Source organism: Mycteria americana, chromosome 3, assembly GCF_035582795.1.
Source record: "Mycteria americana isolate JAX WOST 10 ecotype Jacksonville Zoo and Gardens chromosome 3, USCA_MyAme_1.0, whole genome shotgun sequence".
Lineage (NCBI taxonomy): Eukaryota > Metazoa > Chordata > Aves > Ciconiiformes > Ciconiidae > Mycteria > Mycteria americana.
Genome location: NC_134367.1, coordinates 52,260,553 through 52,274,451, shown reverse-complemented (window position 1 = coordinate 52,274,451; position 13,899 = coordinate 52,260,553). Strand labels below are relative to the sequence as shown.

The 13,899-nt window shown below is 42.6% G+C and overlaps 2 protein-coding genes across 4 annotated transcripts in view; one reads left to right on the top strand and one right to left on the bottom strand.

Annotated features, from left to right (window-relative positions):
* Positions 1-9,476, bottom strand: part of FIG4 (FIG4 phosphoinositide 5-phosphatase) — a 73,668-nt gene extending 64,192 nt beyond the window's left edge. For all 3 annotated transcript variants that reach the window (XM_075498540.1, XM_075498541.1, XM_075498542.1), the window contains exon 1: positions 9,246-9,476. In XM_075498540.1, coding sequence (XP_075354655.1) covers positions 9,246-9,317 — 72 coding nt within the window. In that variant the 5' untranslated portion in view covers positions 9,318-9,476. The remainder of the gene's footprint in view (positions 1-9,245) is intronic.
* Positions 9,477-9,784: 308 nt separating this feature from the next.
* AK9 (adenylate kinase 9) overlaps positions 9,785-13,899 on the top strand; it is a 70,876-nt gene continuing 66,761 nt past the window's right edge. The window contains exons 1-3 of the mRNA XM_075498528.1: positions 9,785-9,918; positions 11,089-11,219; positions 13,684-13,747. Of these exons, the coding sequence (XP_075354643.1) occupies positions 11,103-11,219; positions 13,684-13,747 (181 nt within the window). The 5' untranslated portion in view covers positions 9,785-9,918; positions 11,089-11,102. The remainder of the gene's footprint in view (positions 9,919-11,088; positions 11,220-13,683; positions 13,748-13,899) is intronic.

Genomic DNA, 13,899 nt, shown 5'->3' with positions numbered 1-13,899 from the left:
TGTTTACAACTATTTTTATTAACAGAAATCATTACAGTAAAAGAAATGAGAATCCACAGATAAGCTACAGAAACCTATCTGGGAGTTTCTATCCTTATTCTCTTATTCCATTTATTACTAAGTTGAACTGAATAAATTGAAGCATTTTCCAAATGCCTCAAACAATTCCACTCCACAGCACAGCCACTGCATTTAGATAAATGGACAACCTTGACCAACAAAGTACTTTCTCAACAGAACAGTACACAAGGAGAAACTGTGCAGACTTCCTCATGCTACTCTGCCAACATTCTTTAACCATCACCTGAGCTGAAACGTCCCGTTTCCAGGTTTAGTCTGCCCTTGGCCTTGCTGAAACTTCTTAGCAAGTGCACTTTACCAACCACAACAGTGCACCATGCAGGTACTTGCCTATGAGAGCTGGACTGAAGCTTAATTTATTGCACAACCATCACTAAGCAACCACAAGATAGGAACAATCATTAGTCACTTCCACCTGGGACTGAGTTTTAACCAAGGCAATCTAATTGAAAGGCTTTACACCCTCTTTTATCAATCTTTTGATTCAGCCAAACCAATAAAAATAGCTTCTAAAAGGAGTCTAAACAAAATAAAAAACTTCTTACTGCAAATTGTTGTTTATAATGGCAGGATAATAGTTCTGAAATCAAACATTCTGCCCACAATTTTTTTTTTCTTTAAGAAGATTACTTCTTAGAACTCCTGGTCTCAAACTATGATTTGCTTCTTTGTATAGACTAATTATCATTAAGAAATGTTAGCGCTGTAAAGAACTTATTTCACACTCAGTTAAAAAGCAACACAGAGCTTAATCAGCAGAAAAACAAAAAAGAAATGAAAATACCCTAAAAGTTACTTGAAAAATATGGCAGGGCACTAATATGGCAGTGCACAATTTTTAAACCTGCAAATAGTATAAAGAAAACACTTAAGAACTCGGACAAAATGCTTGCAGAAGATACTCGTTGAGCCCATGGATATGTCTAAAACACAAAGCCCTAAGGAAGTGTAGTGGGTTGACCTTGGCCAGCTGCCAGACCCCCACCCAGCCACTCTCTCACTCCCCCTCCTCAACAGGACTGGGAGAGAAAATACGATGGAAAAGGTCAAGGTAAGGACAGGGAGACTGCCTAACATCTACAATCACAGGCAAAATAGACTTGACTTGGGGAAAATAAATGCAATCTATGACAATTAAAATAGGTTCTGATAGCAAGAAACAAAGATAAATTAAAACACCTTTCCCCCCCACCCTCCCTTCTTCCCAGGCACAGCTTCACTCCCAACTCCTCTACCTTCCCCCTGCCCTGAGCAGCGCAGCGGGGTGGGAAATGGGGGGTTGCGGTCAGTTCATAACAGTTCCTCTCTGCTGCTCCTTCCACCTCACACTTTTCCCTGCTCCAGCGTGAGTCCTCTCCACAGGCTGCAGCTCCTCCAGGAAATATCCCCCTGCTCCAGCATGGTCCTCCCCAGGGGCTGCAGGGGGTCTCTGCTCTGGCACCTGGAGCACCTCCTCCTTCACTGATCTTGGTGTTTGCAGGGCTGTTTCTCTCACAATTTTCCTCACTCCTCTCTCTCACAGCTGCCACATAGAGTTTTTCCACTCTTTCTCAAATAAGTTACCACAGAGGCACCATCATCTTGGCTGCTGGGCTCAGCTGTGCCCCACAGTGGGTCGGTTGGAGCTGGCTGGAACCAGCCGTGTCCAGCACCAGGCAGCCCCAGCTTCTCCTCACAGAGGCCACCCTGCAGCCCTCCAGCACCTGGGCACCTGCACCCAATACAGGAAGGTATTTACATGCTAGTCACACTTTCTGTCAGACTAAAAAAAACACACTGGGTTGCCAGATGAGAAACCTTCATGTGAACACTGACTTTGGATCAGCACACTATTATCTCTCTACTTTAATTTACGCTTATGCTTTAATATGCTTTAATATGTGCAGTGCAATGTTAACTGTCACCTGCCATCAAACCTCCACCCTCCTTCACAACAGGCATAAAGTTATGCAAGAAAAAGCCTCTTCCTCAAATTTTTGTGGTAGTTTTAATATGTACTGAACTTGATTGTAGATCAGAAATCTTCAAGGCATAAACGATATTAAATAGGGTTAAAAAAAAGGTATAGGTTCAGCCTTTTTTCTCTACTACACCAAAGAAGGGGAGAAAAATAATTACACCTAGATGTAAGGCATAGCAAAAACTCCACTATGTTCCTTCTTTCTATAGAACCTACAGCAATTCAGGGAGTATCTATCTTTCATCTCTCATAGAATCTGGCAGAATGGCATGAAGAAAGGAAGAGATGATAAGGGGCAAAGAGAGGTACCTGAAAACAGCAAAAATTCAGTTGGCATGCTGTCTGCTTCCTGTGATCTGTTGAAACCCTTCAAAAGAAGCTTTTTCAAGATGAGAAATTTTAAGAACGCACCCTGCCAAGCACCACTCTCGGGGCATATAGGAATGGTTACCCACTCTGCATCCTACTGCCACAGCATTCGGTAATTCCCTTTTGTCCCAGGGCAACCAAAGCTTTTTTGTCCCAAACAGGACTTGGCTCTTGCTGCTCCACTGAGGGGTTCCTCAAGATTCTCCCTTCTAATTTTCAGCTAAATCTATTAATCATCAATCTATGCATTTTCCTTTAGCCAAATACTTCTCCCCTCTTTAGCATCTATTCTGCTGGAATGCTTTCAGAAACATAACTGGATGCCTTTTCAGCACTTACTTCAGTAGACTAAAGAAATCTTGCTGACCCTTTGCTCCTCCCAAGACATCTCTAGCATCTATGTTACCTCAATGGACCTGTTCCTGGTTCAGTTCTTATTTCTTAAATGAATATGGACAGAAAGTGTACACAATATACCATACAAGGTGTCATTATAGAGATACATTAGTATTTCTCATTAATGACCATACCACAAAAGACCACATCTGCCTTTTGAGTTGTACTTCATCAGCGGCTCAACGTCCCACCTCTTCTTCAGATAAAACACCCAGATCCTCCTCCTCCCCCTCCACTGCTTCTGAATGGATAAACTCTCAACAAACTTTCATTGGTGTGTAATCTATCCTAAGGTGCATGAAGTTTCATAGTATACTCTTCTATTTCAAATTATTTCTTTCATCTACTCCTGAGGGTCATCATCATTTCTTGCTATCTTGTGCTCTGATTATCCTTTATTTGCAATATTTCAAAACTCTAATCAGAGCTGACCCACATTTTGGGCTAATAACATTACTGAAAATGCTGAAGTATATCAGTCCTAAAACCATTACTTGAAAAAAATCAACCCTATGAGATGATTCCTTATTCACGTCACACTAACTTGTCTACTAACCTCCCTCCTTCCATTAGCGAAGCCAGAGATTTTCCTTGTGGCACTGCACCTCCATAGAGGATTTGATTTAAGTATGTAAGGCCATCTAATTTTTAGATTAAGATGGGCAAAACAACCAGGTTAATCTGATAGCATCTTTGTAAGTCTAGACTGCATTTTATGTCATTTACCTTGATTTTCAATTGCTTTCCTACAGAAAATTACGTACAGGACTTCAGAATGGATTAAATGTTCCACCTGTCATGTTGCAGTCACAGCACCACCCTTGAACAACTTGAAAATATTTACAGTCGTTCCACTGTTTAGTATGCCTACATCTTCCAATTTGCATGTTGAATATATTTAATTTTATTTCTACCCCAACACTCATTGTTCCCTTTTTCATAACCTCATTCTTGTTACTCATTTTATCTTCACCCCTTTTTCAGTACATTCGTACTCATAAAGTAAATTCTTACTTTAAACAAGGAAAAATACTCATTTAGTTTTACGGCCATAACAAAATTCATTTTGGAAATAAAAAATAGAAATAAATTTGGAAATAAAAAAATAAAAAAACCACTTATTTTTCTTCATCCTTCTGTTACACTTACATACCTCAATTTGTCATCATTTATCCACAAACCCCTCATGTCATGGTTTAACCCCAGCCGGCAACCAAGCACCACACAGCCGCTGGCTCACTCCCTCACAGTGGGATGGGGGAAAGAATCGGAAGAGTAAAAGTGAGAAAACTCGTGGGCTGGGATAAAGACAGTTTAATAGGTAAAGCAAAAGCTGCACACACAAGCAAAGCAAAACAAGGAATTAATTCACTACTTTCAGCAGGCAGGTGTTCAGCCATCTCCAGGAAAGCAGGGCTCCATCATCCGTAATGGTTACCTGGGAAGACAAATGCCATCACTCCAAACGTCCCCCCCCTTCCTTATTCTTCCCCCAGCTTTAGACGCTGAGCATGACATCATGTGGTACGGAATAGCCCTTTGGCCAGTTTGGGTCAGCTGTCCCAGCTGTACCCCTCCCAACTTCTCATGCACCTGGCAGAGCGTGGGAAGCTGAAAAGTCCTTGATTTAGTATAAGCACTACTTAGCAACAACTAAAATGTCTCTTTTATCATCAACACTGTTTCCAGCACAAATCCAAAACACAGCCCCATACTAGCTACTATGAAGAAAATTAACTCTATCCCAGCCAAAACCAGCACACCTTATCACCATTCCATCCAGAAAAGTGGATTCGCAACAAAACCAAATCTATAAGAGTATCTCTCTCCTTTTGATCTAGTGACTACATGATGACACCCAGGACAACACAAGACAAAAGAAATAAAACATATATCACCAAAACAACATAGGCAGACATTGGAAGGCCCATCTTTCATATGCAGTGTGGTGCTACCACTTTCAAATTTTATTTTTGTTCTGCCTGAATAGCATATACCCTTCAAAACTTGTGGTGTTCTCATCACTGCTATTCCACCAAGTATCTGCCCTACTCATAAATGGTCTCAGATCCCACATACACCAGTTGATTTAAGTTTCTATATTTTATTGCCCATATATCTGGCAGTATATCAAGACATTTAAGACAGAAACAGCGCTTTCCTGAGTTTCACAAAACTCCTTCTCTTGTCCCAACTCCATCCTCTGCTCCAGTACGTCATCGCCATTCCTGGAACGCCATTACAGAGGGAATAGGACAGTCAGCTGAGAGGGGCTGTCTTCTGCTAACGAAACTAAACGAAACCAGAGAGACCAAATTTCACAGCCACTTCTAGCTAGAAAATTATGATAGCTAATGGTTGCCCAGTAGATTGTTCACCACTTTCAACATTTTTTAAATGTGTCAGATAACCATCTATATAAATCAGTGTGCTTCATAATTCAGTAAGAATTCTGTAGCTTTTTCTGTGAAATCATCTTCTACATTAAAGTTTCTCCAATTTGACCACAGACTAACTTCAGCACTAAATAAGCAAACCTTGTTTTTGTTAATATAAAGATGTTCAAATTATTTTTAGAAGAAATGAAATTAAAAAAAAAAAAAAGAAACCAACAAACCCACAAAGTTTTCCCTGGGGAAAAGGGCAGAAAAATCTACAGGTAATTATGCTAGTCACATTGCTTAATAAGCTTGTGCAAGTCATTTGGATACTGTGGAGATGGAGACTGTAGAAGAACCTGATTTGAATAAAATAATATTAATTAAGCCTCATAATATCCTGAAAGATAGGCAAGTGATATGCCTTCATAGAGATGGCGCAAATTGACTTGTTCAATGTCACACTGCCTCAGGAGAATGACAATTTCCAATAAACTAACCTACAGCTTTCAGGTGGGCTTCATTTGGGGGATACACAAAAGTTCCATCTTCTCCTGAAGAAGAGAGGAAAATATCTTTTTTTTCTTATTAGTCATATTGCTGAAATATCTTTACTGCCCTCTGGCGTGCATTTCAGCAGTAAATATATGCATAAAATGAAAAGATAATTGACATTGATCTGAATACAACTGTTTCAGTTCTTTTTTCTGACTGCTTCTAAATAAGCCTTCAACTTCCCAGGGCAAACAGGAGATACAATTCACATCTCTGTCATATTTATTGACCCAAAGCATCAGTTTAAAAGGTAGGTCTCAGTAACGACCCTAAATATAAACATTAATAGAAAATATAGAATTGTTTTCTCTGTTGCTTGAATTGACACTGTGAATTCAGTTCTCCGCACCTCTAGGAGTCTTTTTTGTTTGACACCAATAACACTATCAGAGCCTTTCCTGTTTGACTTAAATAATGCTACTTTATTCGTAACTCAAAAAAAAAAAAAATCAACCAAAAGAAACCTGCCTAACCATTTCCACTTTCTCATCCATTTTGTCTCTTCCTCCTTTAACACAGAGGGGTTTTACAGGAATACGGAGTATGATCAGTGTAAACTCCACTGTTTCTCCCACTGCTGACAACTTCAGTCATCCTTTCCTTGCCCACTCAGGGTCTCCACAAGGAATCTAAGGATATAGTTTCACATTACCCTATATCTGATATAACTCCTGGTCCCACATGCTTACATTGCAAGCGTATGGCCTTAGGGAAATCAGAAGAGTAACATGCATCAGGAGAAAGCTATTCAATTTTACGTCTGGGTGATGCTTCCGTCATATCAGTGACTAACTGTCACAGCTTGCGACTACATGATTGTGAGATTTTATGCAAAGGAGGCTGCATGAGGGATACCTTGGGGAGACGAAGTGGGAACTTTTGTCAGCAGCCCAACGTGACACTGAATCAGCTGTAACAGCAAATTTCCCTCTAAAACTCTCTGTGACCTGATCAAGTCTGAAGTCCAGTTTTGGGCTCCCCAGTACAAGATAGACATCAAGCTACCAAGATGGTCAGGAGGACAGAGCACATGATGCATTGGGAGAGACTGAGAGAACTGGGTTTGTTCAGCCTTCAGAAAGCTTTGGCAGGACCTTACTGCTGTCTAAAACTATCTAACGAGAAGGTATAGATAAGACACAGCCAAACTATTCCAAGGGGTGAACAATGGATGGACAAGATGCAACAGATACAAGTTGATATACACAAAATTCCAACTTAATATAAGGAATTTCTTCCCCACCTCCGACCCCTTGCCCCTTTTTTTTTTAAAACCATGAGGGTGGTCAAGCACTAGAACATGTTGTCTGCAGAGGCTGTAGAATCTCCATACTTGGAGATATTCAAAACTCAGCTGGGCACAGCCCTGACATCATGCTCTCACTGAAGCTGCTTTCAGCAGGGGGCTGGACTAGATGAACCCCAGAAGTCCCTTCCAACCTACATGAATGTGTGGTTTTTATTAAGTGCATCAACCCTTTCCAAATAATTACTCCAAAATTACTCCTATAGCATTTTTCCTTTGGAAAAAAAGGACTAGGACTTGAATTTCAAAACTCAAAGGACTGCAACTCGCGGTAGTATAGCATACTTTTTTATTTTTTAGTAAGAACATATAACCATTTTCAGGGAAAATATTCCATTTACATCCCGCACAAGAAGTGACTGAATAAACAGGTTTGAGACACCATTACTCAGCTGAGACATTTAAAGTGGCATATACTGATGCACAAACCACTGCCTCTCATGGCTGATCAAAACCATCTTGCCTCCTTGAGAGATCAGGACTGCTGGATCTGCCCCTTACTGAATTCTGAACACAGCAAAGCACGGGCAAACCTGACCGTTCGGGCAGATACTGCCAGCTACCACTAGCCAGATATGAAAGACTGTGGTTCCTGAACTAACAGGATCAGCTTGAGAGGCCTACAGAATTGTAGCTAGCTGACAGAACCCTAAAGCATAATATTGTCTCTGTAAATAGCAGGTTTTCTCTCAGCAACTCAGCCTTAAAACTCAGAGAAAAGTAAGCCAGATATCCATGCATGCCAGTCACAAAAAGCCAAATCTCAGCTAGCTGAAAAGTAGCATGAGTTGCAAGCCAAGAACAGCTAAATTCAGGACCTGATTCAGGAATCATACTTCCCCATTGCCCTTCTCCCATATAGCAATGATTTAGCTGAAAATAAAGCAACAGTGTTTTCCAGCAATGCTGAGAAAGATGCGTTAAGGCAGCCATCAAAATTCCTTCAGGCATAGGTGAAAACAAGTAACATTCTGGAAAGGAAGAGTAATCTCAATTTTTCCATTTACTGGTATCAATAATTCTGCATGCTTTAATCTGCCATTTTGGTACGTTTTCAAGAGGCTACACTGACTTCAGTGTAAAAACTATCTTTCTATTATCACTACAGCTAACATCTGAACTTGGAACTACAGCTAGTTGTTGCACTTAAAGGCATGGTACCTAACTCTACCCAAAACTACCTCAAGTGAAAAAACAACACACTGTGAAACAAGAGAAACTAAACAAAGACATTTTATTGGGAGCTAAAGGATGATAAACACAGTGGTATTATCTCAGGTTATCTACACCAAGAGTCGGATTCTGCCTCGCACACAGTGCTCATCGCATGACTAAAGAAGCAATTACCACTCAAACCTCTAATCCACTTTGCCCATGGCAAAAAGTACTATGAATAGCACATCCCTACAGTTTCTGCAACAGAACTATTAAGGAATGCTAAAAATCTTCAACAGCTTACTTCCAGAGGTCAGACCACAAACTGGAAGTTGCTCCACAAGCCATTCAGATGATGAGAACCGAAATCCCCCAGAAGTAGTAAACAGACAGGTGCGGGTGGTAACCACTTCAGCCATCCCGTTTACACGCTAAATTCAAATCTTAATTCATTAATTCTGGACAACTTCAGCTGTCCAGTTTTAATTCACCATGGCACGGGTCAGCACTGTTAGCCTGGCTGAGTGACAACAGCTGCACAACAAAACAAGGAGGGAGCTGCGCAAATGCTAACAGCAGCGACGTGGGGCCTAAACTTTCCAGCCTGGCAGCCTGCAGCACCCACTGCAGCCTGGCAGCCCAGGCCTTGAGCTTACAGCACTGCATAGCTCAGATTCTAGGCTTCTGTACACTAATGGCACTTAGGATGGAAACCAGCTCTTCGTTTAAGTCAGAGACACAGTGAAGACAGGAATTTTATAAACTTTTTTTAGTTATTCGTATGCTTTGGATGTGTGACCAAAAAAAAAAAAGAAACCCAACAAAAGAAGAAAAAGGTAAGGAACAGTTTTTGACAAGCTGCAGGCCAGCAAAGGCAGCAGCCCCGGGCAGGGCCAAGCCAGCACGACAGGGAGCAGGGACATCCTCCCGCTCTGCCCCACGCCCGGTGCGGCAGCCCCCAGCCCGCGCCCCCAGCGCCGGGGCCGGCAGGCGGGGCTCCTCCCCGCCCCCCGGGGGCGGCGGCGGCGGGGCAGACGCTACTTACAGCCCTGGTCTCGTACAGCACCAGCTTCTGCACTGAGCTGATCATGGGGGCGGCGGCCGCCGCCGCCGGCATGGCGGCCGCGCAGGGCTCGGGCCTTGCCCCGGCCCGAAGGCACGGCGGGGGCAGGGGGGCTGCCCGCCAGCAGGCGAGGGACAAGCCGAGCTCCTGCCGGAGGGGGCGACGCGACGAGCCTGGGGACCGCGGACCAGCCCCAACCGCCCACTGCCGGGACGGGTGGAAGCCGGAAGTGCCGGCACGCCACCGCGCAGGCGCGCCCACAGGCGGGGGAGAGAGAGCGCCTGCGCCGCCGCCTGAGGTGGCGGTGGAGCCGCGTCACGCGTGGCCCCGCAGCAGCGCGGCTCCCGGCGCGGCGGGGGCGGGCCGCCGGGACAGGCGAGTCGGCGGCGCCGTCAGCCGCTGCTCCCGCCGGGCGCCGCTCGTTGCGGGGTGCGGCGCGCACTGCCGCCGCGGGCGGGTCCGCCTGCAGGGTCAGCACCAGGAACAGCTCCGAAGCCCCCGCCCCGCCCGGGGGCTTCCGAGGGGGCGGGGCGAAGGGAAGGGGGCGGTGCTCTCCGGTTGCCCGGGTTACGGGGGTACACAAGCCGGTGGCGGCGGGGTGCGCGCGGCGGCCGTTGCGCCCTCGCTCTCCCCCTCCCGCCGCGCTTCGCCCAACGTAAGTGACCCCCCCCTCCCGCCCCCTCCCTGAGGGCCGCCGGCCGCGGGGATCGGCTTCGCGCCGCCGGTCAGGGGCGTGCTGGCGGGGCGGGGGGGAAACAAGGCCCCGCCAGGCATTTGGTCGGGGCAGGGGGGTCTGGTTTATTTCTTTGGTTTGGTTGGGGTGGTTACTGTAATTAGGAAATTGCCCCTTAAGTGGGAAGGTTTGGGAAGGAGTGAAACTGCTGGAAAAGTGAAGTGGAACTGCTACAGGTTAAGTTCAGCCAGTGAGTTTCCCTGAGAGAAATGAAGGGTTGGTTTGTGTGTGGTGGCTTTTTTAATGTTAAAATACTGTCCCTGTCGTTCAGAAGGTCTTCTGAAAGTGTCAGAACATTTCAGTTTGATGTTTCACAACAAACTTTTTCAGATTTCTATCCTGAAGTAGAATTTTTTAATTTAAAAATGACTGGGGGGAGTGGGGGTAAAGAAAGCGAGGTTTTGTTTTGCCTTCTTCAAACCATGCTTCATGAAGCTCCTCACAGTTTTGGACTCCATTTGTTTGAACGGCCCACCCAAATTTTGCTCCAGCTTACCTTAATTAGAAACTTGTTTCTGTTTCGCTTCATTGCATAGTGCTGGATGTGCATTCTCTTGCAGTCCTGGAAGAGCTGGGATTTATGAGGGGATTACAGAACAGATCATGAACCATGATTTAATTCTGCAAAGCCTTATTCGTGTACCTAGCTGCGGAGACAGCGAGTAGTTCCATTGACCATGATGGGGCTCTTCTGTGTCTGAAGCTCACAAGCGAAGGTCTCATCAGGGACCAGAGAGAAGTTACAACTGTGTGCTGATTGGAACAGGAAGGAAAAGGCAATGAACCAACTACATGCTGTTTAAAAAAGAGCTACAGGCAGTCTGAGAGTCAGGAAGAAGTCATTATCAACATCCATATAGTTGCAGCTGGCGATCGGGGGTGGTTCCGACAATCCCTTATTTTTGGGAAGCGACTCTTCTCTTAGTAATGTGTGCAGCGTGTATGTTCTGTAAATGCTTTTTATTATAACAGCTTTTGTTACAAAGCAATTCACCTTGTATCACATTGCTATGCAGATCCACTTTTAAGTATGTGTCATTTTACACATATGTAAGCTACTGTATTTTATAACAAGCTTTTTTTTTTTCCCAGTCTTAGATAATTTTATGGCTTCACAAGAGGAAAAACAAGCTCAGCCCTTTGCAGATATCTTCAATGAAGATGAAGCTGAAAAATCCTTTCTGTTGTCCAAGCCCACTTGCTTAATTATCCTTGGAAAGCCAGTAAGATGTCTGACAGAAGTTTTTTCTTCAGATATTCTGCTAACAATTTTACTTTTCCTTTCAAAACATTAGTTTAGTGACACTGCCAAAAAGATCAAAGACCTACTTTTTTATCTTTTCTACTTTGCAAATCCTGCAGAGTGTGGTAAAGATTCTGATCTCATTTAGTGAGGCCAATTTTTGGCCTGAGTGACCAGCCAATTACAATTAGAAGTGTTATTACTGTAATTAAAAGTCACACGTTGCCTAAAAAGTTTCTTCTCTTTTCACATTGGCAACTGGATTGTTTTTATGTTATTTCAGTATTCTAACTTTTAAAAAACTTGGCAGATTAAAGACATAAATAGGCATAAAAGAACCTTCAGGTTAATGTACTGACTTACAGACATGCAATGAGATATGAAATATTTTAACTTTAATAGTAAAACTTTGACATAATTCTATGTCATATATTTGGGAATAACTGAAATCCACCAAGGTGTCCTGATAAGGAGATTTACACTGTATTTTAACTATAATTCAAGGTCTCTCTTTTTCTCAAATGATTTGTGGCCTCCTTTACTTAGGAAATTTGATGTTTTGTAATCCTAGACTTCTCAGGTTTCTTTTTCCCAAATGTAGGAGACTCTACGGGTGGTTTTACATTAGTGCCTTTGTTTGCTGAAGGGGGTTCTTTTTTGGTGCAAGTTTGCCTTATGTCTATACTGAATCTGGTATGTGCTCAAACACACCACTGGTGCCCTGAAAGCTGCTTTCCTTTTGAACACTGCGGTTACCCATGAAAGGTGCCTTCAGAGCACCCCACTTCCACTGTGCACACAAGGTCCTCTAGCAGCTTGCCCTCTGCATTTGTGTGTGCTTCCATTAGGTACCACAACAGAGCCTGAAATGACTGTATGGAAATCTGCTTTGCGCTCCCTAGTAGGTAGAGAGATAAATGGTGTGCACCTAGAACTAGCAACCAATGCAAACTTCAGTGCCAGTTGACCCACCAAATCAAGCCCCAAATCACTGCCATAGTGCTAAGATACAGCTACATTTCCTTTCTTCAAAGACTTTCACCAGGCTGCAAGGCTCCCAGTCCCTAGTGTTTGCACAGGTCTGCATCCTTTCTTACTCCTTGGCTCCAATTGCTGGGTAATGCTTGGCTGCAAATCTTTACATCTGACCAAACTGAGAAAGGAGGCAGGGCGGTGTCCTGCAAGTGGATGAGATGCGAACATTACAGTGAGACTGTATAAGGTGATAGCCAACAAGTGTGCCTCATGATCAGCATGAGACCTGAAAGAGTTCATTCAGCTCAGTAGAAAACTACAGTGGACTGGCTCACCTAGTTTTAAACAAATGTCAAATTTCTAACCTTACATGAAAAAGGTAACTTTACATTTTTATAGATGAAGCCAGCATAAAATACTCCTTGAAAGACAATGCAAAAAACATATAAGAAATAGATTTTCTCATCTGAAATCATTGCCTTCAGTAAATGTTTGATATTAATATAAATTTTAACAAGGGGTTGAAATTGCACAGGCCTGGCCAAGAGGGCAGGGAATTAAATATTCTATTTTTATGATAATATCTTTCATTTATATGGCTGATGTGTAGAGCATCTATCTTATTTAAGATATTTCTTTTAAGTTAGAAACATAGTCCCATTAAAGCAAAACCAAATATATATATTCTCATCACACCTGTAAGATGTAAGGTATGAGTGAGCTGGAGTGTTTGCTCATACACTGTTAACTGGGAATGTGATTTATTTGTGGTTTTTTACTATTTTTTAATTACAAAATTTGTAGGGCAAACAGACGGTCAAAAAAGGTCTTCTTGTATCTCCTTGAAAAAAGGGCATAATCCTATGGGTGGAAGATGGTGAGTTTTGCAAAAATTTGCAAAATCCCATCCCACTGTACTCTTACAGGCCTCGTTACTCTTGGTTATGTTAGTTCCTCAGGATTAATGTAAGCGATAAGATAAACATTTTGTCAGTATCTAAACCAGATTTGTGGACTAACAAGGGCAGTTCTTATGTATTAATTGTTTTAGTCAAAGAATACTATTCCTATGTATCTTACTCGGAAACAGCTGAACAGGTTTGTGTCATAATTTGCTTTGAGACTGAAGATAAATTTCAGTCCTAAAGAGTTTCTCATAGGAATTTATGTGCAAATCATAGATGAGTTTTAGATAGAGTTACTCAGAAACAAAGTCAGTATAATTACTTTGGAAATAATTAACTGCAAAGGACAGTAGCAGTATATTAGCAATGCTAGGCAGTATAAAGTAGAGGATGGTATTAAAAAGAGTGTTTGTGTTTGCCCAGTGCATAACTCGGAGGCCCTAATCCTGATGGTAGCTTTTAATTGTTTTTATCATATGAAAATATATTCTTTATTGTGTAATATGTTTGAGTTTTTTTTCCTTCTGCCTCTTTTTCTTTTAAATGTGTATTTTTCATTTTAAGGGTTCTGGAAAGAAAACATTAGCTAGAAAACTAGCGCAAATATGGAAATGCATTTTCATAGAAGGTAAACATACACTATATTTCGAACATTGCATTGGCTTCATAATATCTTTTGGTTTAGAATATCCTTGCTGTTCCCTGTAATTCAAAATGACATGTTTCCGATTGCAGTAAAGACTACTGATAAGGACCAAGTAACCATTTTGCCAGAAATGC